The following is a 24678-nucleotide window of genomic DNA, read 5'->3' as shown; positions in this document are numbered from 1 at the left end:
CCCTTCCCTGCCGGGGCGCGGCCCCTTTAAGGTGCGGGGAGGGCCCGGGCGCCAAGCTCTCGCGGGATTTGGGGGCCGCGCTCTCGCGAGGCCTGGGCCATGCGCTGATTGGCTGCGGGGGGTTGAATGTAAGATGGCGCCCAGGGAGCTGTGAGGGGAAAAGGCTCGGGGCCGAGGCGGCGGCGGCGCGAGGCGACGGCGGCAGCAGGGCCGGGGTGAGGCGGGGCCGGGACGCACCGCGGCGCAGCGGGGCCGCCGGGGTGGGGAGGGGGTGGTGTGGGTGCGCGGCGGTGGCGGGGCCGGGCGGGGCCTCCCGTCGGGCGCGGGGTGGGGGGGGGGGGGGTGGCAGGCGGCGGTTCCGGGGGCGGCGGGGAGGGGGAGGGGGCGGCGCGGGGACGCGCGCAGTTTGGCCGTGCGCGCGCGGGGTGCGCCCCTTTGCTCGCCCCCCCCCATCCCCCCCACCCCGCACCGGGCGCGTCCCCGCCTCCCTCCCCGTAGGATGGCCCCTTCCCCGCGCGGGCACGGGCGGCGGCAGCGCGCACGCCGGAAGGCGCGGCCTTCGCCTCTTCGCGGCGCGGCCCTCGGCGGCCGCCGTCCCCGGTGGAGCCCCCAACATGGCGGCGGGGGGGGTCCGTGGCGGTGCGGCCCGGGGCGACGCGGGCCTGGGCCCGGTCGCCCCGCCGGGGGAACAAAGGCGCGGGGAGCGGGCTGGGCAATGCGGGGCGCCCCGCGGGCGGGGTCCGGCCGTGCCGGTGCCGCAGGAGGAGGCCCCGCGGGTCTCCGCGGCCCCGCTGGAGCAGGGGAGAGGCTGAACCATGGGTGATGATCTCAGGGGCTAAATATGGAGCTTCGCTTCGTCCGAGCTGGGTGGCGGGGCCGTTCTCTGCCATCTCCATCTGACTTGGGCCGCGGCCGCTCGGCCGGGAACACCGGCGGGGGGCGGAGGGGGCACCTCTGGATACGGTCACCGCTGCTGCTGCCTTGTTCTAAGTTCTGTCCTCCCATAACGCCGGTGTCACCGGCCGTGCTGCGCCCGTCGCCGCACGGCGCGAGCATCCTGTGACAGATGTGCTCACACACTGTTCCTGGTAGCATCTGCCAGGCTGAGGGATGCAGTGGTTAGGAATTGGGCACGCTGCAGTTTTTCAGCAGGAGCTGCTGGCTGCGTGGATGATCATATTTTCTTATTTTCTTTTTTTTTTTCTCTTAATGGAATACATATTAAAAATAAAATGACTTTAATAAAGAAAGAGGAATTGGGGATGGAAAGGGCTTCTTTGTTCTGTCTTCTCCAGAACGTTACAAGTCTAAGAGCTCAGGACAAGAGCAGCAGAAATACATGCAACATGGTGACTGGTGAGTCCAGATTGTCCACATGCTGCAAGTTGTGTGTGTGTTTTCAGTAACCTCAGTCTAAGTTTTATGAACTAACCGTATGTGCTCATGATCTTCAAAGAGTTTCTTGACCTTATTTCCTGGAAAAAAACACAGTTATGCTGAACAGGGAGGAATTACTTCCCTTTATTGGAGAAAGCTTATTGCCTGGATGCTCTTTTTTATTTTAAAGTGCAGTGTCTGCTGAGATATAGTGAGGATGGGTGTTTGCCATTTCTAATGCCTGTCTACAGGATAAATGAAACGCGTAAATTAGTATGTTTTAATAACTAACAGTTAAAGTGGCGACCGCAAAAGCAAGCTCTGTGTGTTGCCCTACAAAAGCCTGTTGAATGCTTGCTTGAGCCTTAGAGGGGTTTTATATCATAAATGCAGGTGGGTTTAGTTCTAATAAATGAAATTTCTGGGAGTACAGAGTTACTCTCTTGAATCCTTCTCTAGACCTGGTACCTCTGCTGCTGTGTAGGGTTTTGTGAGGTGCAGTTTCGAGTGTTTCTGTGCTTTTGATTAAACAACCCCAATCAGCCTTCAAACTGACAGGGATGACTCTGGGAGGAAACTTAGTCCAGCCCACACTGTTACCTGCAGCATCTTTAGCTCCTTTCTGATTGCCAGAGTTGGAGAGCTGTAGAGAAACCCAAAGGAAAATCCTGCTGCTGTTGCAGAGCAGGAACAAGTACCATGTGGCACAGTGGGGTTCTGATCCATGCTTGGGACTTCACGTGCTACGGTGGCTCAGATGAGCATTTTGCTGTTTTAGGCATTAGTGGCTCTCAGTGCAGTAACTTCAAGCAAATATAAAGGAAGGTTCTGTATGCTAGAAGAAAGATTCCTTCTGACAGCTTTTGACAGAGGAAGATTTCCTAGTAGGTGAAGAATGGCTTAGTAAGTTCTTGATTTTGCTGCTAAAAAGAACTAAGATGGAGCAGCTGAGCAGCGTCAAGAATTTGTACCTAAGAAATTAATGCTTTTGTTCCACTTCCTGGTGTTTGGAAGAGGTAGGTGATGATCTGGTGGTGGACTTCCTGATCTTTGGGCCTGCTGCTTATGCGTCTGGGTTTCTGGTGGCTTCTGGTTTCTCCCGCACAGGAGTGCAATGTACATGTGAGCAGCTCTCAATAGAAGGGTTGGAGTTCCAAAAGTAAAAGTGAGGGCTAATGGATAGCTGCTGTTGAAAACAGTGGCCCTGCTGACCACCCATCTCTCTGCCTTGACAAGGTTAACAGAAAGTGAATAGCTGTTCCCCAAGCTGTTCCATCATAATAAGCACCAATGCAGGAGCAAGGAAGAAGGCAGGACCTTTGTTGAGAGGTGAGCCCATCCTGTTCAGCAGCAGCTAACTGTCAACGAGCATGTAATCTCAAAGAGCACCTGTAGCATGCATGTCTAGGTTCCCAGCCTGGCATCATTAAGCCTTATTCCTCAGAAGAGTCTTCCCTCTGAAACCTGTGTCTGTTAGCGCATCTCAGAGTGGACATGCAAGATGATTATGCTGTTCTGAAAGCGTCACTCTAGTACTGAAGTCAAGTATTTGCAAGTTCCAAGTAGAAAATCGGGACAAATTAAAGGCTCAAAAATCTATTTTCCAGCTTCAGAGTGTGTAATGGATCCTCTTACAATTAGATACAAGACGCATTTGAGTGTGCCTGGTGTAGGTCTTGGGTCACTGATGATGCATTAACAAGGCTGTTCTCTGTTGCTTTCACCCTAGATATACAGTCACCTGGTTAATAATGTGTCCTGTAGGGGTGTAGAGTATTCCTGGGTGGCTCCTGGAGGAAACCTCACTCAGCAACTGAGTGAATAGTCTTACTGGCTCTATCACATGGAGCTGGCTTGAAAATGTGTCAGATCAGAATCTCTGAAAGGCAGGAAAGTTGTTTTTCTGCCCAGCTGTGGGCTCTACAGGAGCTTCAGATTGCTGATTTTTACAGAGTTGTTGGATTTACAAAGTGAACACTTTTAGTTGGTGCTTTTTACAAAACATTGATGCATGTTTTAAGAATATTTTCTGTATCAACCTCGTACAGCAACAAATGTTGCTTAATAACTCCAGAAACTGCAGATACAGCGCAAGTTGCCTCGTGTGTTTCCCTTACCTTTGATATTCATTCTTTCTCTTGTGAGCCTGGTCCAGTGCACTAGCCATGAACCTCCTCCGTGTAAACAAAAACTTCTGTGTATTTAGACTGCTGTCATGTTACAGTAAAGAGTGGTTAGAATTTGCTCTGGCTCCCACTGATTTTGGTGGGAATTGGAGCTGGACTTGTGGAATATGCTTGGGCACCACTGAGAGCCTAGAACTAACTTCCATTTTCACACAGGCTGCTGCACTTTGTTAAATCGTGGTAAAATTATATAAAAGGTTCTGCTTTTGTACCTGTTCTCTTTAGAACCACCGTCATAATGTACATATAGTGATGTTTGTCCCTTTTTCCCCTTTTCTGCAGCTTGATCTAGGAGTATTGAATCACTTCTTCTAGTCCTAATCTTGTGCTGTTTCACATCTTTTCACAACCATCTCAGTGTCTGGTAGTGTTATAGATCAAATGTATTTATCCTTTATTAAGACTAATTAGTGCCTTAGAAACGACGAGTGTACTCACTGCAGAAACAATTTGTGGGTTTAAACAAGATAAGTCAATAAGAGAAGAATGCTGTCAGAGTATGCCCTAGAGCTTTCTAATGTTCTCAGGTGGAGTCATCTCTTTTGTTGTTTTTTTTTTTTTCCCTTGCTCTCACTTCCTCCCTGATCATCTGATTTATTTTTCTGTCTCTCTTCTATCTTCATACATGGCATGTTTCATGCTAACCTCTTCCTATATTAAAAGGACATCAAGAACTGATGCTGCTGCCGCCTTTGTCATTTCCAGAGCTCTGCTTCTCCATGTGTGTAGTTCCCCGTTCGAGGACTCTCTTGATTCCAGCACTCTCCTTTTGCTTGCGATGTTCGAATCGATCAGGCTGTCCTAGGCCTAACAGTGATGGACTAAACGCTGCATCTGATGCTTTTCCGTTGTGCTTCCCATTAGCTGCCTAGAATAGAACTGCATGGCCTGACAGAACATACTGCTCAGTTCTCCCACCTCTGTGGCTGCAAAGCAGGGCCACAGATATTGATTTCTAAGCTTCTCTTGCTAATATTGCATGCTGCAAACAAATGAAATTTATGACTTGATTTCGTCTGTTGTGGGACTCGCCTGGTCTGGGTGAAGTTCAGCGCTAGAAGATTTTACATGGCAGTGAACTCTTTGAATGGTACCACAGTTACACTCAAGTTATTGTTCAGACTTCCCTGAGCTGCTAAGGGTTAATCTGAGAAATGTGCAGTAGTACAAGATGCCTTGTAAAACTAAAGCATCTGTATTGGGCATCTGGCTGTGCATGTTTGCTAGTTTTCATATGGTACTCGCTGTGAGATACTAGGTACTGGAGTTGGTAATATCCTTGCATCAGAGGAGTGCTGTAGTTAAGACTGTAACTTTCTCTTTCCTTAAGGAACCCTAAGGACCTTGCAATATGAATAATTCTCTGGAGAACACCATTTCCTTTGAAGAATACATCCGTGTGAAGGCACGAACAATCCCCCAGCACAGGATGAAGGAGTTTCTGGACTCCCTTGCTTCCAAGGGGCCAGAAGCTCTGCAGGAGTTTCAGCAGACAGCCACCACCACAATGGTGTATCAGCAGGGTGGCAACTGCATTTACACGGACAGCACAGAGGTGGCTGGGTCTTTGCTTGAACTTGCTTGTCCTGTGACAACCAGTGTCCAGCAGCAAACTCAGCCAGAGCAGCAAATACAGGTTCAGCAACCCCAGCAAGTCCAGGTAAGCATCTTAAATATTCCCTGAACATATATATGACTTGCTAGCCCATGGAGTAGTGTTCAGAGCCAGCTACTGTCTAACCTGAAACCACAGGCCAGCACTTAAGAAGCAGGCCCAATTAACTTTATACAGAATGCCACTATTTCCCTTTCATTTAAGCAATTTGGTAGTAAATTCCTCTCTTGACTGTGTCTCCATTGAGCACCGCTGTAGGAGCGGTAGCCTACATAGCAATGCAGTGGTGTAAGCTGTTGGAGAAATGGTTGACAGTTCTGGCATGTACGCAGCTCCGTGAAGCCTTGCACTTGTGCAAAGCCGCTATAAATACCACCACCCTCCCCGCTGGTCTTACTTTATCTGGTTGTTCCAGGTTGTCGTGGTATCTAACTTGCCGTCAGCTTTTTTAATGAAATCAATAATCTGTAAATTATGTTGCTTGAACACTCTAGAAGTTGTAGTTCTTGAACAGACTTTTAAGTCAGAGGAAGATGCAGGGATGTCAACCTATATTATGAACCAGGGGAAGATACCTTTCAGGAAAGGAACTCTAAAAGTTGCATGTGTGTTAAGGTAGATTATCCCTTTGCACAGTGGAAGGAGCCTTCTCCAGTTTTTTAAAATAGGTATTACAGTAATTTTTATTAAGTATTAAATGAACAAATCCGGTACCGGGGAGAGGAAATACCAAACAAACATATGACTTAGGATAACTGCTTTGGTCTTTGAACACATTTCTTAAATTGAAGAGTTTATAAGTGGTAGGACATTTACTAAGGTTCTCTTATAATATGTCTCCAAAGAGGCTGAACTCTTTCTACAGCTATAATTCTGATACACTTCAGATCCGAATCCTTCTGTAGCATGAATGTGAAGTTGTGAGCTTTCCTTTTTTGCAACAAATGACAGTGTGGCGACAGAAATTACTGGAGATAAGGTAGTGTGAACTTGATGCCGTGCAGTAGACTTGTGCGAACAGCTCACTTGTGTGCTTTTATTGTACAGCAAAGGCAAGCATACCTCTCTTACTGGGTAACTCATCTCCAATCAGTCTCTCTATTGAGTAAATTAATGCTTAACTGGGACTTCTGTAACCTGTTGCCCTACAATAACTTGTGTCGCAAGGCTTTTGAAGAATAAAAGGTTCTAGTCTCACAGACATGACTTGGATCTCTGCATGAGTCTATTAAAACTGATGAAGGGTGCTTTTAGTTCTGCCAACTAGCACATTTTTTAGGAGAAGTTCAGTATAAGAAATATGAGGGTTGGCTTTTTTTGGGTGCCTCAGCCTTAAGATGTGCAGGGCCCCCAAACCAATTGTAAAAGTCAGAAGGAATATCTCTTCCTTTCCCCCGCCCCACTGCTGCCTCTTTTCAGAGCTAGTCACAGTTCAGGCTTTGCCCTTGTGGGCCTATTAGCAGCAGAGATAGGGAGGCGGGTCATATATCATACGTTCCAGAGAAAAAATAATCCCCTGACCTTCTTGAAAATAACCATAGAGTTGCTGTCAGAGACCTATTTCTGTTTTTTAAACTGAATGGCCTGCACCCTGAGGAGTATGAAAAATAAGTCAAGATTTCACCAGCTTTTCTAAAGAAAGTTGTCTACTCTCTCCCCCTCGTTTTTGTTGTGACTCTGCTTTAAAATACCTGCTTTTGCATCCATCAGTACTGGTCATACTTAGTGTTTGTGTTGCTACCCTGCTGCTCACTTTAGGATGTTACAAGCCCCCAGAACTCTTGGGCCACACAGCTGGTACTAGATACGGCCGCAGCTTTTGTGCATCAGCAGTGCAACTGGGTTCATGTGTATACGGGCAGCTCGCCCAAATTATTTTCAAGTGAATGAATTAGCCTTACTTTTTTGCAAGGGTGGGGTAGAGAGGAATGTATTTACCCCATTGCAAGAGTGTTTTTCTGTCTTTCAAGGTTTCTTACAGAGACGTGATTTATGTTAAACCATGATTTAGTGTTCACCTGTTTCCTGACTGTCTGTCACTGTGGCAGCAGCAGAGCACAGTGTCTGAACAAAGCTGAATTTTGTTGTGACTCTGGGGCGACGGTGTTCCACTAGACCAGTGCACCAGATCAGCTGTCTCACTTTGCCAAAATACTGTTTGTGTTGTATTATGACAAATTTTGGTCATCCGCTGAAGCCTCTTAGCTTTTGATTAAACTTAAGTCATCCCAGTACTTGACTTGATAATCTGTTTAATTCTTGCTAATCCAATTGCAAATCAGTGGAAGACCCTTTGAATGACTACACTTCTGTCTGGCAGTGTGTCAGTGGTGCTGAAGGTGACTAATAATATGACCAGTCAGATGACCTCATGGTTGCAAGTGCAGATGACAACCTTACTATCATAAAGATGGACAGATGATGCTCAGGTTTCATCCTAGGTTTTATTTGCCTTGAACTATCAAAGACTGTGTGTGACTGCTTGCTGCTTTTATTTATCCTGGCAAAAAAATTTTCTGGCTTGAAGAAGTTGCCACCTTAGGGTTTTCTTGCCTAAAAGGTTCAACAAACTGTTGCAAAATGTTTATTTTAAAGGCTGAGTGGATGCAACTCTTGAGTTATGTACTAGTCAGTGCTACAGTACAAGTGTCTTGGAGCTCTTTCAATGCCCAGTATCACAGCAGTGCAAACTTAGCAAATTTAGTGTTTAGTACGTCAAGTTGTCATACCCTGTGCTGCATCAGGGGATGGTTGCAAAGGGCTGTGTTTTGCTCCAGTCAAGTAAGAGTTTTATCAGCTTTGCCTTTGGTGGGATTGCTGCCGGTTGGTCATGTGCATCGAGGACATCGAATTGATGATGCTAGTGAGAAGAGGTGTTAGCGCTGACTTGCTTACTGAATATCGTATTTCTGCAGAGGTCAGTGAACTCTCTTGTACCTCTTCCTCTTCCACAAGAAGATGTAAGTGAAAGACTGTCAGAGGACAGAAAGTGTCTTTGCTTAGGATACATGCAGTGCATGTGGGAAAGATCCTCAGTTTCAGCTTTTTATTAAGACAAAGTGTGACAGCTAGGTGGGAAGTGCTTCTTGGACAGGGCTTGAGGAGAGGGTGCTACAGGTGAGCAAGATCACAGAACTATATAGGAAATGGTTAAATGCCTGCATAAAAGGCCTTTCAGTTAAGGCTTATGCCTTTCTAATTGCTCGGTTCCTTATGTGTTTGCTGTTCAGCTTTTACTTTTTCAGTCTTCTCCCAGTCTATTCTGACTTCAGACGATTATAGGAAGCTGGGCATTATTAATGACATATGGTAGGGAAAGATGCCCTTAAGTAGCTCAGAAGAAAATCTTATCTCTGACTCTGCACAGAATATACCTTTCCTTCGCTTGTGCTGGGTGGAGCTTCCCCGTGCCCCAGTCTTGGTTCTGAAGTTTAGCCTGGAGGTAAGGCTTCTTCTCCCCTACCTTTGGAAAGCATCCCAATAAGATACTAGCAGCTAGTGTTAATTAACATTTGCTAGGGCTGAGTGTGCCGCTTCAAAGAATGGTTAGTCAAGACCGGTGTTTTCAAGGTAGCACCTTCTTGTATATGGAGGTAGGTTCCTCTCTGAGAGGTAAGCTGTTTTGTTTTCCCTAGTTCATGTGTTTTAACTGTCTTAGGCCTAAATCCTGCCCCAGTGTACAGCTTGACAATGTAATCTTGATATTGTAACTGTTCAAGCACATGCAAGGCCTAATTTGGCCTGTGGAATTTTCTCTCTGATGTTGATAAATGAGCAGAGGAAAAGCCTGGACTGAGAATCTTTCTGGCAGTTGTTCTGAAAAGTGGACTTGTACACTCCCCGTAGACCTTGTTTACTTAGATAGATAGCGAAGAACTTCCTGTAAAGTAGTTGAATAACAAGTTCCAACATTTCCTGCTACTTCAGTGATCAGTCTTTTCACCTACTCTGTACTTCAGATCCATTTTGTACTTGAGTGTATGCTTTCTGGCATAACGTTAGAAGGAACTCTTTATTACAGTGTTAGTTTTTAATGCTGGGAGTTGCTTTAGCTTAGGACTGTTGTTGAGGGAAGTGTATTTTAAGCCTTCTTTCCTTAAACTGGGCTAAAAATAATTGAGATTGCTTTTCTCCTGCTCTTACTAACTTTTAGGCCAAGTGTTTGACTCCTGTTGGCTTGCTTAGGTGTGGAAGCTTGAGATGCACTTATATTACTTCTGGGGGGGATTTGGAGCATACTTCCCGCAGCAAGTTTGCTACCTGCCCCCACTTACCTCTCCTAGGTGTGGAGCCTGTCATCTGGGATTCCCTTCAGATGAAACTAAGCTGTTAAGATGCAGTCTTGCTGTGTCTAGGTGTTTGTCTAGCTTGGCTAGTGGGCAAGACTAGACCTAGGTTTGAAAAGAGTCTTCTGGGATGTATAGTGTGGATGTTAGTATGTCTTCAGTCTTCCTCTTGGTGTATCCTGCTACTTGCTAGTATAAAGGTAGATTCAGAAACAGACATTTTTGTGAAAAGAGGCACTTAAAAGCTTGTCAGATGCTCTAGAGCAAGCTAGATTTCAGGAAATCCATGCAGGCAAGAGTTGGTATGCGTGCTCATTTGGAGTTAGGTTTTAGGAAATATTAGGTAATCCAGTCAGTGCACAGATGAAGTTTTCTTTGCTTGGGAATTCTTTCAACTTAATTGTTTTAGAACTGCAGTTCTGCAGTCTGATTCCTTGTTGGGCAGAGAATCCACACAGGGCAGACATTTTATGAATCCTACTCGAAAGTTTGTTGGACCTATTCTATCAACCGTGGCAGGGGGAACAAACGAACAAAACCAACTTTTGGAAACGAGGGTTTGGCTGTTCTCATGCTTGTGGAGTTACTTATTTTCTCTTTGCATGCGCTCAGTTCTAGACAGAATATGTTTTTGAGCTTATTGTGGCAGAAGATTTCCTGTAAGGGAATCTTAAAAATTTAGTTTTGCCCTCCTGTTACGATACAGGGCTGGCTTCTAATGCTTTTGATTCTCTAGTCAGCTAGTACTTGGTCCAACTTCTAGCTATTTTATGGTAAAAAGGCATTTCTCTGTGTGATGGTAGCCTGCTGGGAAGTGATTGTTTTCATGCTGTTAGATCCAAACTTCTGGCAATAAGCAGTATTTCAGTGCTGGTAACTTGGCATGTTCCCCTGTTGCACCAGCATAACCCAGGAATTCCCAGCATAGCAACTTCTTTCTTTAATTTTCAGCATAAGGTGAATATTTAAAGTCCTCTCTGTTGGTCTTGGCCTGTAAATTTAAAGCATTCCTCTTTGTACAGTGAGTTTTTAAAAGTCAGACTCTGATGTTTAGTGTAATTCTTTGTCTTTTTTTTCTCAGATAGCGAGTTACACAATGAGGTCAATGTAAGAAGCCTCTGTAAATCTGAAATGAATGCTTGTAGCACTCCTGGCTACAACCTACTTGAAAATAGGGAGGGATCTACTACAAAATACGGTTTTTAAAAATAGATGTGTAATTCACAAGGGATGTGTAATGCATGGTAGGTAGAGCTCCAATATCCTTTTAAATAGGAGCAGTCTCTAGTCAGAAGCATGATGTCTGCAGTTTGCAGCCCGGAGAACTTCTAGTGATTCTGGAGTCTGACTTTTCATCTTGTTTGGGTCTGGACTCATTCTTTGGGTGTTAACAGTAACACTGTGTGAACTCTAAAGCAAGTAGTAAGACATCCTGGTTGTAGGAGTTAGGATTTAGCCCTGAGGCCTCAGGTCATATTGCTTATCTGCTGAAAGTGATGGAAGTCACCCATGACACTGAGACAATAGGCTCAGACTCTAAAATAGTTAATGGTTCAAAGCTGCATCCGGGGAGGTTTAGACTGGACACTAGGAAGCATATCTTTACCAGGAGGAGGGTGGTCAAACACTGGAACAGGCTTCCTGGAGAGATGGTCAATGCCCCAGGCCTGCCAGTGTTTAAGAGCCATTTGGACAATGCCCTTAATAACATACTTTAGCTTATAGTCAGCCCTGAAGTGGTCAGGCAGTCAGACTGGATGATCACTGTAGGTCCCTTCCAACTGAAATAGTCTATTCTATAAAAGTGGAAGGAAGAAAATGCTGTCTTGTTGGGTCTGTTCTTAGACCATGTGTCTCTTGCTGACAATGCCTCTTTTAAACCTATTCCGTTACCTTTCTAATTGCACTTAGGGGATGAAACTGTTTCAGCACAAGAGCAGACTTTCAAGTTTTACTCCTAGCAAAAAAAAGCAGTAACAGGAACTGTAATGTAAAATTTTATATGATGGGGAGGTGGGGGTACTTTTAAGGTGTACTCAGTCAACCTGTGCAAATTCTGAAAACACACTGCAGTAGTACAGGATAAATTACATGTTTACCTCTTTCTGTGGTGTGATTTTGAAAGCCAGCAGATAAAGCAAATGTTTCATGTGTGAAACTGAAAATATATCACTGCAATAATGCATTTTAATTTGCGTACCTGCGAGGCAAAGGCCCAAGACTAATCTTTTGAACAAGGACTTCAAAAATCACTGATATAGTCCTTAGTATTAAAGTCAGATATTTTGGAGAATTCTTGCCTTAGAGGTGTAATTGAAACTGGCTTTCTTAAACTGAGCTCTTAACTGGGATCTGCTTGGGCCTATTTGTCCAAAGCAGTACTCATGCTGCAGGGCAGTATGATAAGAGTATCAAATAGAACTAAAGAAGCATCCCATAGGTGACTTCATCTTTCTCAATTAACTGCCTGATCAAATCACTCCTGCAGCTTTTTAAACTGTCATGCTGACACAAGGTTGTATGTTTCTTGTTACCTTGCAGGAAATTATTATAGAAAGTCCACATCATCTGGATTACAGTATACTGCATATTGCTCCCAGCAGGGACCTGTAAAATTCCTAAATCTTCCTGGAAATAGAGTTAGTTCTTAACAGGAGGTGACTTATAAAACTGGTCTGCAAGTGGTGCATTTTGCTACCCCACTTTTTTTCCTTAGCAACTCTTAATTAGCTGCAAATAAATCCTTAACACTTTTAAAGACTTCTTAGAGGAGATGTTGGGAAGTGAGATGTTGAGTATCTGCCCAGTGCAGACCGCCGTGGTGGTTCTTTTTGGTGTTGTCAGGCTGGCTAATTTGGCGTCTCTGCAAATGCTACGTTAGCTTGACTGACTTTAGAAAGTGAGGTAGAAAAGGGTGAGAGAAGATGAGTAGGAAGACGTAGTTTTGCAACTAAATAAATAAATCTGGGTTGGCTTCAAACTTGATACAGCCCCCATAGATGCCACTAATAAAGCTCTACATCTCTCAGTTGGATTTGAAAGGAGAAATTGAGTAATTAATTCCCTCCCTTAAGATATAGTGTTAAGAAAGCCTGGAGAAGCAGATGATGATGGGAACCTGGGATATCCCTTCTAGAACAAGGCAAATGCAATAAAGTGGCTGTGTAAATGTGGGGGGAAAAGTGGTGAAGTGCCTGGATGAGGAGAGCAGACCTCACTTGGTGCCCTGAGAGTGGAGATACCAGCTAGGTCAGGTTTGAGGCCTGAACTTTGTGTTGGGGGCTACCTCTGACTCCTGCCTTTAAGTCTGCCCCTGGACTGTGGCTAGATAGTGTGGCAGACCTTGGACAAGTGAGCATTGATGTGAGTGTGATTTATTTTGCCCCCCCCCCCCCCCCCCCAACATAAAAGGAACTGTGTTTGGATCCAAGTTTTAATGTATTCTGTCCATGTTATTCAGCATTGTGTAATTGCATGAGCTAGAAAATACAACTGAGTAATTCAAATAATAAATAGAATTAACTGGAATAAGTAAATAATGAAAAAAGAATTGGTTTTAATTATCACTGCTAAATAAATACTTCTGAAGTTTAAAAACCAAATGCTGCGGAGTTGCCCCTTGGCGCATGACAGAGATTCAGGTTGAACTTGCAACTTTCTGTGTTGACACCCATTTGTGTACCGTTACTATTAGCAGTTGTTTTCAAAATAATATTTCTGTGCTTTATGTGGAAAGAGCCAAGTGCTGGTTTCAACTTACCCATATTTTTTACTGCCTGTCACTGGCAAGTGATCCTGCGGCCATTTCGGGGCCTGGGGTTGAAAGCAGTAAAACAATCTTTAGAACATAGTAAGAACAAGACAAGCTTCTGCATTTTGTAGCAAGATAAATTTAATGTCAGAATTATAATGCACATGACCTTGAAGTCTTGCTATTGCAAGGCCTATGCTGAAATAACATTTTAGCAATGCAAATAGCTCTGAAGACTTTTTTTGGCTTCCAAGTATTAAATCTGTTGGCTTGAGCCCACAGAGCTTTGAGGATGGAGATGCAGCTCACACGCTGTTCTGTCTGTGCTGAGAAGCATGGTCATGTGCATCGCTGAGCAAACACATCATCTACTGTAGCACTGTTATCAGCCAGGCACTTCTAGAGTAACTGGGTTTCATTTTCCTGAGATCTTTACTAAAGGATTAATATATGGAATAATAAAACTTGAGTGTGAAAGACCTGGAGCATAGACCTCCACTGATGGACCATCTCTGTCAGTGGCCGCCCGTTGAATCACTGAGACTTGCTGACCTCTAACTACTGAATTGGTGTCATTGCAGGTTCAGGTCCAGGTCCAGCAGTCACCACAGCAGGTCTCCGCCCAGCAGCTCTCTCCGCAGCTTGCTGTCCATCAGCCTTCAGAGCAACCAATACAGGTCCAAGTGCAGATCCAAGGCCAGGCACAGCAGCAGGCATCCCAGGCAATACAGAGTCAATCTCTTCAGAGCCCTAGCCCATCTCAGCTGCAGGCAGCTCAAATTCAAGTGCAGCATGTGCAGACTGCCCAACAGATCCAGGCTGTGGAGATACAGGAGGAACACATACAACACCAGCAGATCCAGGCCCAGCTCGTGGCAGGGCAGGCCATTACTGGTGGCCAGCAGATACAGATCCAAACAGTTGGGGCATTGTCACCTCCACCTTCTCAGCAAGGCTCTCCACGAGAAGGAGAGCGGCGGATCAGCAGTGCTAGCGTCCTTCAGCCAGTGAAGAAACGTAAAGTGGATATGCCTATTACTGTATCGTATGCTATTTCAGGGCAGCCAGTTGCCACAGTGCTGGCCATTCCTCAGGGCCAGCAGCAAAGTTATGTCTCTTTAAGGCCAGACTTGTTAACAGTGGACAGTGCCCACCTGTACAGTGCCACTGGGACCATTACTAGCCCCACTGGAGAGACTTGGACCATCCCTGTTTACTCTGCTCAACCACGTGGTGACCTTCAGCAGCAAAACATAACCCACATCGCCATCCCTCAGGAGGCCTACAATGCCGTCCACGTCAGTGGCTCACCAACGACACTGGCTACTGTGAAGCTGGAAGACGACAAGGATAAGATGGTGGGAAGTACTTCAGTAGTGAAGAACTCTCACGAGGAAGTGGTTCAGACTCTTGCTAATTCGCTCTTTCCAGCGCAGTTTATGAACGGCAACATCCACATTCCAGTGGCAGTGCAGGCTGTGGCAGGGACATACCAGAATACAGCACAGACGGTGCACATATGGGACCCTCAGCAGCAACAGCAGCAGCCCACGCCCCAAGAGCAGGGGCAGCAGCAGCAGCAGCTACAAGTCACGTGCTCGGTATGTTAAAGCTGCTTCTCGGTCTCAGTCTGTGATTAACAACTTGTGAATGTTGTGGAGAGGGAGGATGCCAGTGGACAGCTGGTATCTAGGAAGCAGAGATGAGTCTGTCCCAGCAGCCTGGGCGTGACATAGGGCATTTGAGTCCTGATAAGGGTAAGACTGTGGTGTGTTAACGTTCATATATAATGATAAGGTGCAAAACTTCCCAAAAGAAATTCAGCCCTGATCTTCATAGTGTAAATTAATAGATACATGCTCATTGCTAGCCTCTTTGTGGCAGGCATTCTGAGGTCTGCAATCTTCTCCTGAGCTGTTCTAGGGGTTGCAGTGGAAAGGCAGGGATGACTGCAGCAAAGTAAGGTGCACAAATACACTGGTCACCTAGCTGTCAGTTCCTTTGTGTTAATGCAGCACATGGAGTCCACAGCAGATCCAGTGCCTGGGTAAAGTGTTGAGATCTGACTAGTTGTGAGCAAACTTTGTGGATCAGATGTAATGCTGTGTCCTGCTGCTGGTAAATGCCTGGTGTGCAAGAGCACAGTAATGAGCAGTGGCAAGTAAGCATCTCTTCATAGAGCTTGGCAAACCTGGCAGCCAAATCTGTTGCTGGTTTGTTTTTTTTTTTAAGGCTTTGTTGCTAACCTTAAGCAATAGATTATTTTGAATTTGCTTTTAAAACTTGAATAATTAGGGCTATTAATGCCCTCTCTTGTATGTGCAAAGGGATGTAATTTATCTTCTATTACCAGAAAGTGAAAAGTGATTGATCTGTCAGAGCCTGTTTGTGCTGAATGGACTGAGAGCAAAAATACCCAAGTCTGTTAGCATAAACGTTGTTATAAATTCTTTCCAGTTTATAAATAACACTGTTGGCTTTATAAAGGCATATATGCCCTCTACTTTGTCAGTAAGCACTGAGACAGGGAGGATTACTTTCTGTAGTAACGTCTGATTGTCTGAGTTGATGGTGGGTGATAGCCCACAATCGTCTTCACTGTAAAGGGCTCCCTACATCTCTAGATAACTTTCAGGTGCTGGATGCCCTGTTTTGTAAAGCTGTACTTTAAGCTACAGCTTATGGGTCTTGTAACGCGTGGGGTTTTGTTTGGTTGGGATTTTTTATTTTGTCATGTTCGAAGAGCCTTCTGTACCTCATCTTTTCCCTGTGTTGGTACTTCAGAGATCACTTCATCACTTTCAGCTGCTTGAACAAACTAATTTGAACTTCTTGCCTTTCTGCTAAACAGGATTTTTAGACTGATTCTAGGGTCTTTTAAGAGCATGAGCCACATTCCTGGGATCCTTTCTGAGGTATTAGCTCCATAATTTCTTTAATGGTTACATGTAAACCTCCTACCAATGCTCTGTCTACCGATACAATGGTCTGTAATTCTTTGGTATCAGACAGTTTTCTGATCCTAATTCTCTGGAGTACTGGGTCTTGCATAAGCCTCTAAAAACGGGCAAGTCCAGGAGGTACGCATTCTTCCTCTTAGGGGGCCATAAAGCTACTACAGGAGAACATCAAACTTTTGGGGCTTGTCCCTCTCACAGCTGTGAGACTGAGAAGGAATTTGCCTGCTTGCCCCACACTGTCCTCTGGCACTGGGCTGCTGTGGGAGCTGGGCAAGTTGTAGCTATTTTGCTCTGTTTGTGAAAAATACAAGTCAGTCAAGAAGCAACTGCCAGTTGAGCCTGTGTGCCTGCCTTCACACTGGACAAGGTGTCTGAGGTCAGGGCAAAAAATTGCTGCTTAGATTGGGCCGACTGGAGGTGGTTGGCTCTGAAAAGCTTTCCGGTTTCTGGAGCGTAATGGGGCAGCACACCGGAGGAGAGTGGAGGCTCAATCCTAGCTCTACAAAGGCAAGGTGTCAGTTCATCCTGGGACTCCTGTCCTCTTTAAGACAATAGGCTTGCTTCACAACTTAAACTTGGTTGCCATCTGCCTTGATAAAAGCTGGGCCGTTTCAGTCATAGTCTCCCTCTGCAGCTGTGGTAGATGCTGCTGGTGAGCAGGGGCTGATAAGCAAAGAGCTATTAAAAAGCTGATGCAAAAAAGGGTGGGGGGGAAAAGAAAAACCAACCAGAGGCAGTGAGAAAGCTCCAGCCTCAGGCTCTTGCAGGCTTTGCCTCTTCAGCTGTTGTGGGTTTGTTTGTTTTGGTTTTTCTTTTTTTGTTATAGTAAGTAAGGTACAGGTGTTACTAAAGTCTCTATGCCATTTTCATTATGGTCTCTAGTACTGTCAGAAAAACTTTCACTGATGATTGACACTTGGCAGTATCAAAGGAAAAGTTACTTCATTATAACAAAGCCTTGCTTTTTGGGGTGGCTCTTAAGGAGGAGGAAGCAAAGCCGTTTTGATGTAAGAATTGCTCTCTCTGTAACATTCAGGGTGCCAATGAGAATTTTACTAAAGGCTGCAAAGCTTTAAGTTAATCTGCTTAATTGAGGTAGCCATGAGGCTTTCTGTGGCATGGGATTGAAAAGCTGTAGTGAAGAATGCAGAGTGAGTGCAGCTGGAGGGCTCACTCCTCTTTCTGGATAGGTGCCATCGGCTGCCTGTAAAATAAGTTTCATTTTGAGGTAGTAATTCTTGGTGGCTTAAGGTCCTACTGCAGAGTAAACTTCCAAGGGGTCTGGAGACCTTTTAGGCCTACAGGTGGTCATACAGTAGCTCTTTGCAGAACAGTAGCTGATCTGCATTACCAGCATTTGGTAGTTTGAGAGCATTTAATTGCAACTGAATTAATGATTTGATGCTGGTGTTCTAGTGTGTTACTGCTTTAAACCTCTTACAAATGAATTAATCTTATCAGCTGTTAACAGGCAGACAAAATATATATACTGTTCTTACCGTCATGTACTGCATGATGCAGAGAGCCTGACCTCGGTGGGCAAGGGTGGGGAAGGATGCTAGCAGTGTACAACATGCGATCGTACCTAGAACCTTGTTCTGCGCAGTTTAGGTTTGGAGCAGTGATGGTCAGTAAAGCTGATGGCACCTTGCTGTTCTTAGCTGCCAGGGGCTGCAGTCTCTCTAGCTCCTCTGTCTGTGAGGAGCCTTGGGCTGCTCTTGTTGTAGAGGGATGATGGATTTTAGTGGTGGTTCAGGGTGACAAGTTGGCTGAAGCTGAGAAAAATGAATTGGAGAAAACAGGGCTTCAGAATCGATAGTCATCTGTTTCAGTGGTTGGGGGGAGACCAGAAGTCTGTTGTTGAGAGTACTTCAGCCCTATGAAGATCCTTGCCTTTGAACAGACTGGCTGGCTTCTTAATGGTACTGCAGTGGGAACAGCTCATGGCTGTTAGGTCTCCTCTGATGTTCTGCAGGACTTCTAAATGCATCAAATTGCAAGTTGTGAGGATTTGCTAAAGCTGTTAGAGATATGTCCGTTCAAACTAAAAGTGTTCTTGGAGAGATTAATACTCTTTTGCAAGCAACAATTCAGGTTAGGCAGCAAAAGGTGTGTTCCTTGACTTAATTTCTCGTTAGGAGCTTTGTAAAAGGCTGATGCCCTGGGGCTAGAGGTGGTGTGGCATTGCTTTGTTTTTGTTGAGCTATTGCATATTGAAGTGTTCACACATAAACTGAAATGTTTTCTTCCATAGGCTCAAACTGTTCAGGTTGCTGAAGTTGAACCACAGCCACAGCCACAGACTTCACCTGAACTTCTACTTCCAAACTCTCTGAAGCCAGAAGAAGGGCTTGAAGTATGGAAAAGCTGGGCACAGACCAAGAACGCAGAGCTGGAAAAAGAAGCCCAAAATAGGCTAGCACCTATTGGAAGTATGTGTCATGATGTGGCCTTTCTCTCCTTTCAAGCAGGATTAGGGGTGACTAAAATGTTAGCTGTTTACCGCTCTGGAAAACACCTTCCTGTAATCAGTAACTGTTTTTTAATTCAAACTTTGATTTACTCTGCAGTACTAATTATTGCATGTTCCCACTGCCACAGGACATGCTCCAATGGAGGTATTAGCTCTGTGCTGAGGCAACGTGAGCACCTAGGCTGGTGGCAGCAGAGAAGGGCACTGTATGACTGTGGTGCGTGGATGAACAAAATGGCTGTGAATGCCAGCCAAGCTGGTAGAGCAGTCATGGAGCTGCTGTTTTCCTATCGCTGCAGGGCAGAATTTCATTGTGGACATAGTAAAAGAAGACACTAGTCATGTAGTTGGCAGGGCAAAGAGTCTTCCTGTCAGATTCTTGCCTGTTTATCTTTTAGTAGATCTGACAGCCTAAGATCTTGATTTATTTCAGCTTGCTTTATTATACTGAGAGAATGAGGTAGTACTGGGTCTGCCAGATAGAACTGCAAAGCTGGAGATGTAGGATATCAGTCCTGAAAGACTGGGAAATAATATGGCTTTATGGCTTAAATAATATGGCTTTGTTTTGTTTTTTCCAGGGCGTCAGCTGCTGAGGTTCCAGGAAGATCTCATCTCTTCAGCTGTGGCTGAGCTGAATTATGGTCTATGCTTAATGACACGAGAAGCTCGAAACGGTGATGGTGAACCCTATGACCCAGATGTGCTCTACTATATCTTCCTGTGTATTCAGAAGGTAGGGGGAGGACAGCGATATGTGCAGCAGAGCTGTACATGTTGTCAGCATGTATAGGGAGGATTTTCTGTTATAAAAAAGGAGATTGTGGCTTCTGTTAAGCTTCCCAACAATTAAATAAGAAAAAAGTCTCTTTGCTTTAGAAAGAAAAAACACAACCCACAAAAAAACCCAGATGAAGTATAATTAGTGCACAGCAATGCTTTCACCTACCGAGTTCAGTTTATGAAGAATTGTTAATAACTTCAGTATCACGGTGAGAATAATAAATCCTTTTAGTTTTTTTAGCAGAGGGAGGAGGGTTGGATGATGTTTCAAGAACTTAGCTTTGTGTGGTGTGGGAAGTCTAACCTGATAATATTAGTGTGCTTTCTGGAAGAGCTGCAGGAACAGAGCTAAACTCTGATAGGAGAGTTGAGCATCTCTCTCCTTAACCTGAAAAAGTAGTGTCCAAAGGACGGTCATGTGAAATAACTTGTAGTGAACGCACCTGAAATAAAAGGTTGATATCCAACCAGCTTTAGTTTCTAAGATGGTTTTCCTTTCTGTCTTAGCATTCCCATGACAGAAACTGAGATTACCTACCCTGTACTGGCTTTGGTACAAAGGTCCTCACTTCTCTAAGTGGGATGTATTGGTCTTCTGTGCTGTGCTGTAAAAATGCTTGACTAACTGGGTACGTGGGCTCTTAGGGTAAGGTCTGGCCTAAGGAATATACTTGCTACCACTGGATTGCACTGTGTTGTGAATCTCTTGCAGTATCTCTTTGAAAATGGCCGAGTAGATGACATCTTCTCAGATCTCTACTATATTCGGTTCACTGAATGGCTGCATGAAGTTCTCAAGGACGTACAGCCCCGTGTTTCCCCTCTTGGTAAGAATTTTTAAGAACTTTTTAAACATTCCAAACTCAGGAACATTTTAACTGAACTACAGCATGAGTGTAGTCTGAATAGAAACCCTTTTGAAGTACTTAACATCCCTAGGACAGCACTTACTGGTCAGGGAGAAAAATGTTGTGTCTGCAGTGAACGCTGGGGTTATTGGACATGTCAGGCTCTAGCCCTGATTGTCGTTGAGGATTATTTGTCTTATCACTTGTCAACCATCAGAAGGCAGGTTGTTGGGACTTTGTAGTGTCATGAGTTTGGCTTACTTGGAAACCAGCTGATCCGTGGTCTGAATCAAGCTTCCTCATCTGAAGTACCAACACATCTTGCCTCTAATACGTATTGTTACTCTGGGAGATAATACATCACTGTCTTGTTGCTATGTAGCCAGATGGATATGATCTGCAGGACCAACTAAGTGTCAAAGAAAAAATACAATGTGTGATTAGAGCCTCGAATGCTGCAATCAAATGCAGCTCATCTCAGCCCTGTGTTTAGAAGATGATAGCAGCTGGAGTGGGGGGAGCAGTTCCAGAAGAGACAGATCTTGACAGAGTTGCATGTGAGAACTAGATTAAGAATTGCATTTTCAGAGCACAGAAACCTGGTTTCTCATTACTTCATTCCCTTTGATCTGATTAGACATCAGTGAAGAAGCTATTGCTTGTGCTCAGAAAAGTAGCTGATGTTACAGGCTAGATGGCTAAGTAGTACCGTGAGTTTTGGAATCCTTTTGTTTTCACTCTGGCTGTTTGATCTGTGCTTTGTCATTCCACAAGCCCCAGAGTTTATACTGCTGTCTGTTTTTCTGTTTGTCTGTGTATTTGGAGTATAGTATTTCTCTTCTACACAAAGGAAGAAAATCTGAGAATCAAAGGATTACTCATGTGTCCAAATACATCACTTGGCACTGTGCAATGACTAAAGCTGCACACAGGGCCAAGAACTGATTTGTTACACTGGCCTGCCTGCTCTCACGTATTATTGGATTAGGAGCATCTGCATTGGAGTCAAGCCATTAATTAAAAGCTATTTAAGTGCATATTTATTTCTCTCTGGGCTGGGATGCATAGGCATGTTGCAGACGCATACTCTCCGCAACTAGAGGTTGACGTATGTATACAAGTGTTTCCTAACTGTACCTGCTATTTAAAAAGTTATTTGCACAGTAGTGAATCTTGACATCAGCAGGATCTCCTCCTCTTCCTTCCCTTAAAATTTATATGTTCTCCAGTACTTGGAGACTATAAAATGCTGCCTGTGTTCCTGCTCTGACTTGTCTCCTGGCGTGATGCTGACTTCTGATTATTGCAGGTTATGTCCTCTCCAGTCATGTAACAGAAGAGATGCTGTGGGAGTGTAAGCAGCTAGGAGCTCACTCCCCTTCCACCTTGCTCACTACACTGATGTTTTTTAATACGAAGTAAGTACTTGAGTTTGGGGGGATCTTGGGGAATAAAAGAACTTCAAACACCTTGACAGCGTTGGTAGGAGACTGCTGCACTGGATTAGGGTGAAATAATGAATTTCGAATGGTTGGACACAGCCCCCTTGCAGCCCTATCAGGCAAAGAAGATGCAGTACAACAAGGAAATGAGCTAGCAGAGGGGAAACTGACCTTGTTGCTTTGCTGCTTTAATTTGGTGTTACTTTAAGCTTCAGCTGGCTCATGATGAGTAAAGATAACTACCTTGCTGTCGTGAGTGTATCCTTTACTTGACTCTGAATGTGCTGTGTTCTCTTCTTGCTGCTCAGGTACTTCCTCTTGAAAACAGTAGACCAGCACATGAAGCTGGCCTTCTCCAAGGTGTTGAGGCAGACCAAGAAGAACCCTTCTAATCCCAAGGATAAAAGCACGAGTATCCGCTATCTGAAGGCTCATGGCATACACCAGACAGGACAGAAAGGTAGTGTCTAGAAGTTTTCTTTGGGAATATTTACCTACTGGGCTTGAAGGAAGTGGATGAACCTGTAGATGTCTGGAGGTAGAGCCATGAGAACCCATGGCTCTGCCAGTTACCTTCAGCCTAGTGGATTGAGCTTTCTGTGCATTCTGTCTGAGAGTGTAGTACCTTCTGATAATAAGTCTGGGGACATACCTTACCTGAGGGATGTAGGACTCAAGCTAAGGATAACTTTTTTGTTACTTTTGGTTCTTTATGAGCAAAGGGGTTATTGGGTGTAAGTGCTTATGAACAGAGGGAGAAACTTCTTTGGGAGGGCTCCTCTTATGTTGACATGTGAAGCCATATAGAATCCACATGTAAGTACAACCTGTCCTCTTAAAAGCACAGACTCAGGATTTAGCTGAGGCATTGCAGTCTCAGTGGTGAGGTTTCTCTCACTTTGGGCACAGCTAGAGGAGAAATGGAAAGGAGGACGTGGATGGGTTGTGGTCTTCAGTAGCCTTGGGAATACAGCAAGTTCTCCATATAATGCTCTGAGCATTTATAACCAGGTGCCTCTGCCCTGGAACAGCCGTTTGTCTCTTGCCAGCTCTGGCAAGGTGCTTCAGAGTGCTGAGGCTGTATGGCACTGCTCAGTTTGCTGTACTTGTACGGAGTGTCTGACAGACTTCTCGGGGGCTGGTTTGTAGTTACAGATGACATGTATGCAGAGCAGACTGAGAATCCTGAAAACCCCCTGAGGTGTCCGATAAAGCTGTATGACTTCTACCTCTTCAAATGGTGAGAGCTCTTGTTCACGAGTATGGTTACTTGTCTTCTGTGACTCTTAAGCTGCTTCTTGTGGCTGGCCTAGTTTTCAGGGCTGTGTTTTATTGGTACAGTTTCTACATTTGCATAAATTTATTTAAATGGGGAGAGGCATTGATGTCAGAGGGTGGAATTCACACTGATGGCACATAAGCTGAAATCCTGCAGTATTTAAAAGACACAAATCCTGATAGTGAACTGGCTGCTCTTAATCTCATACTACGACGTTTGCTGTGTTGGCATGAGCTCGCTGTCTGTCTGTGACTTGTGAGCAAGTCATCTGGGAGCATCCACTACTTGGGGTGAAGTTAGGGTTCTATTCGGATCAGCTTCTGAACAAAAATGAGCACTTGCTGTGGAGATCGGAGGGAGCCTGAAAGGACTTGCCTCTAAATTATGACGACTCTGATAATTAATGTAAACATTCCTCTGCACAGACGGGTCTGCAGCTAGCCTGGATGTGAAAATACCCCATCCTTGCTTCACTCTGAAAGACCCCTAAAGCTGTGTGTGTGTGTTATACTTATCAGTGTGAAACAAAAATTACTTTCCTGTAGTCATCACCGTAGCTTTTTAACCCTGGTATAGCTTAAAATCTTTGGGAGCCCTGTTGCCCCTAGATGTAACTCTTACCTTCATGTCTCAGCCAGATGTTCACTGTCAGGATTTGTGAAGCCTGGGGTGAGGGCAGTGGCAGTCTGTCTCTCCCAGGATATTCTATTAGTCTGGTTATTTCTAATCTTCCTCACGCAGCCCCCAGAGTGTGAAAGGCCGGAATGACACGTTTTACTTGACACCAGAGCCAGTGGTGGCCCCCAACAGCCCTATCTGGTATTCCATCCAGCCGATCAGCAGAGAGCAGATGGAGCAGATGCTCACCCGGATCCTGGTGATACGAGAGATTCAGGAAGCTCTTGCCGTGGCTAACGCCAGCACCATGCACTAAGGCATCCTTCTTGGCTCAGAAGGGGTGGGGTGGGGTGATGGGGAGGGGCAAGCAAAGATAACTTGTACAGACTTTTACACTAAAGGAGATGCCTAAGTTTTTGGTTTTTTTTATTGGTGTAGTTATGAAGCCCTTTTAGGCTTCTTCTCTTTAAAAGAATCTAAAGGAAAACCTACCCATTGTGTATCCTACCCAACACACCAAACTGTTGGAACCATTGGAGGCTGCATATCCCCTGCGAGCTGGGAGCTGTGGAAAGCTGCTGGTTGACTTTGGTTTTTTTTATGATGTAGAAAACATGAACTACAGGATTGGCCTGGATGGCTGGGGCCTCTGTCTCCTTGGAGCACATGCAGCCTAGAGGGCACAGAATGATGGATGGACCTGCTCAGCCAGTGGAGGAGAGGCAGGCATCTTCTTTTCTTGTGCTTGGACGTTAATTTGCTGTTATCTTGGAAGGAAGAGGAGAGAGTGAACTGCAATTGTGATTTATAAAAAAAAAAAAAGACAAACCAACGATTTCTATTCAGACCTTTAAGTGACATTTTTAGATGTTAAAAGTACAAACTTTACCACACTCTTCTTTTTTTGGCCTAACATTGAGGCCTTAAACCTTGAGGCTCCTGTGCCTGATGGAATTCTTGTAACATAACACTTGTGTATCATATAAAGATACCACCCTGTTTCTCTTATGTATTCTTACTCTAGTTGTTTATTAAGAATGACGAGCACGTCTTTTCAACA

At 44.9% G+C, this 24678-nt stretch overlaps 1 protein-coding gene across 2 annotated transcripts; it reads left to right on the top strand.

Annotated features, from left to right (window-relative positions):
• Positions 1-106: 106 nt before the first annotated feature.
• QRICH1 (glutamine rich 1) lies at positions 107-24678 on the top strand. Of its 2 annotated transcripts, XM_075095867.1 has the most exons (11): positions 107-215; positions 1296-1356; positions 4894-5223; positions 13797-14816; positions 18430-18607; positions 19230-19384; positions 20144-20258; positions 21589-21697; positions 22030-22181; positions 22871-22961; positions 23742-24678. In XM_075095867.1, the coding sequence occupies exons 3-11, from the start codon at positions 4915-4917 to the stop codon at positions 23932-23934; spliced, it is 2322 nt and encodes a 773-aa protein (XP_074951968.1). In that variant the 5' UTR covers positions 107-215; positions 1296-1356; positions 4894-4914; the 3' UTR covers positions 23935-24678. The 2 variants fall into 2 exon arrangements, with proteins under 2 accessions (XP_074951968.1, XP_074951969.1); XM_075095868.1 differs by lacking the exon at positions 1296-1356 and having other exon boundaries at positions 115-215.

This window comes from Phalacrocorax aristotelis, chromosome 6, assembly GCF_949628215.1.
Source record: "Phalacrocorax aristotelis chromosome 6, bGulAri2.1, whole genome shotgun sequence".
Classification (NCBI taxonomy): domain Eukaryota; kingdom Metazoa; phylum Chordata; class Aves; order Suliformes; family Phalacrocoracidae; genus Phalacrocorax; species Phalacrocorax aristotelis.
This window is presented reverse-complemented; position numbering and strand designations above follow the sequence as displayed.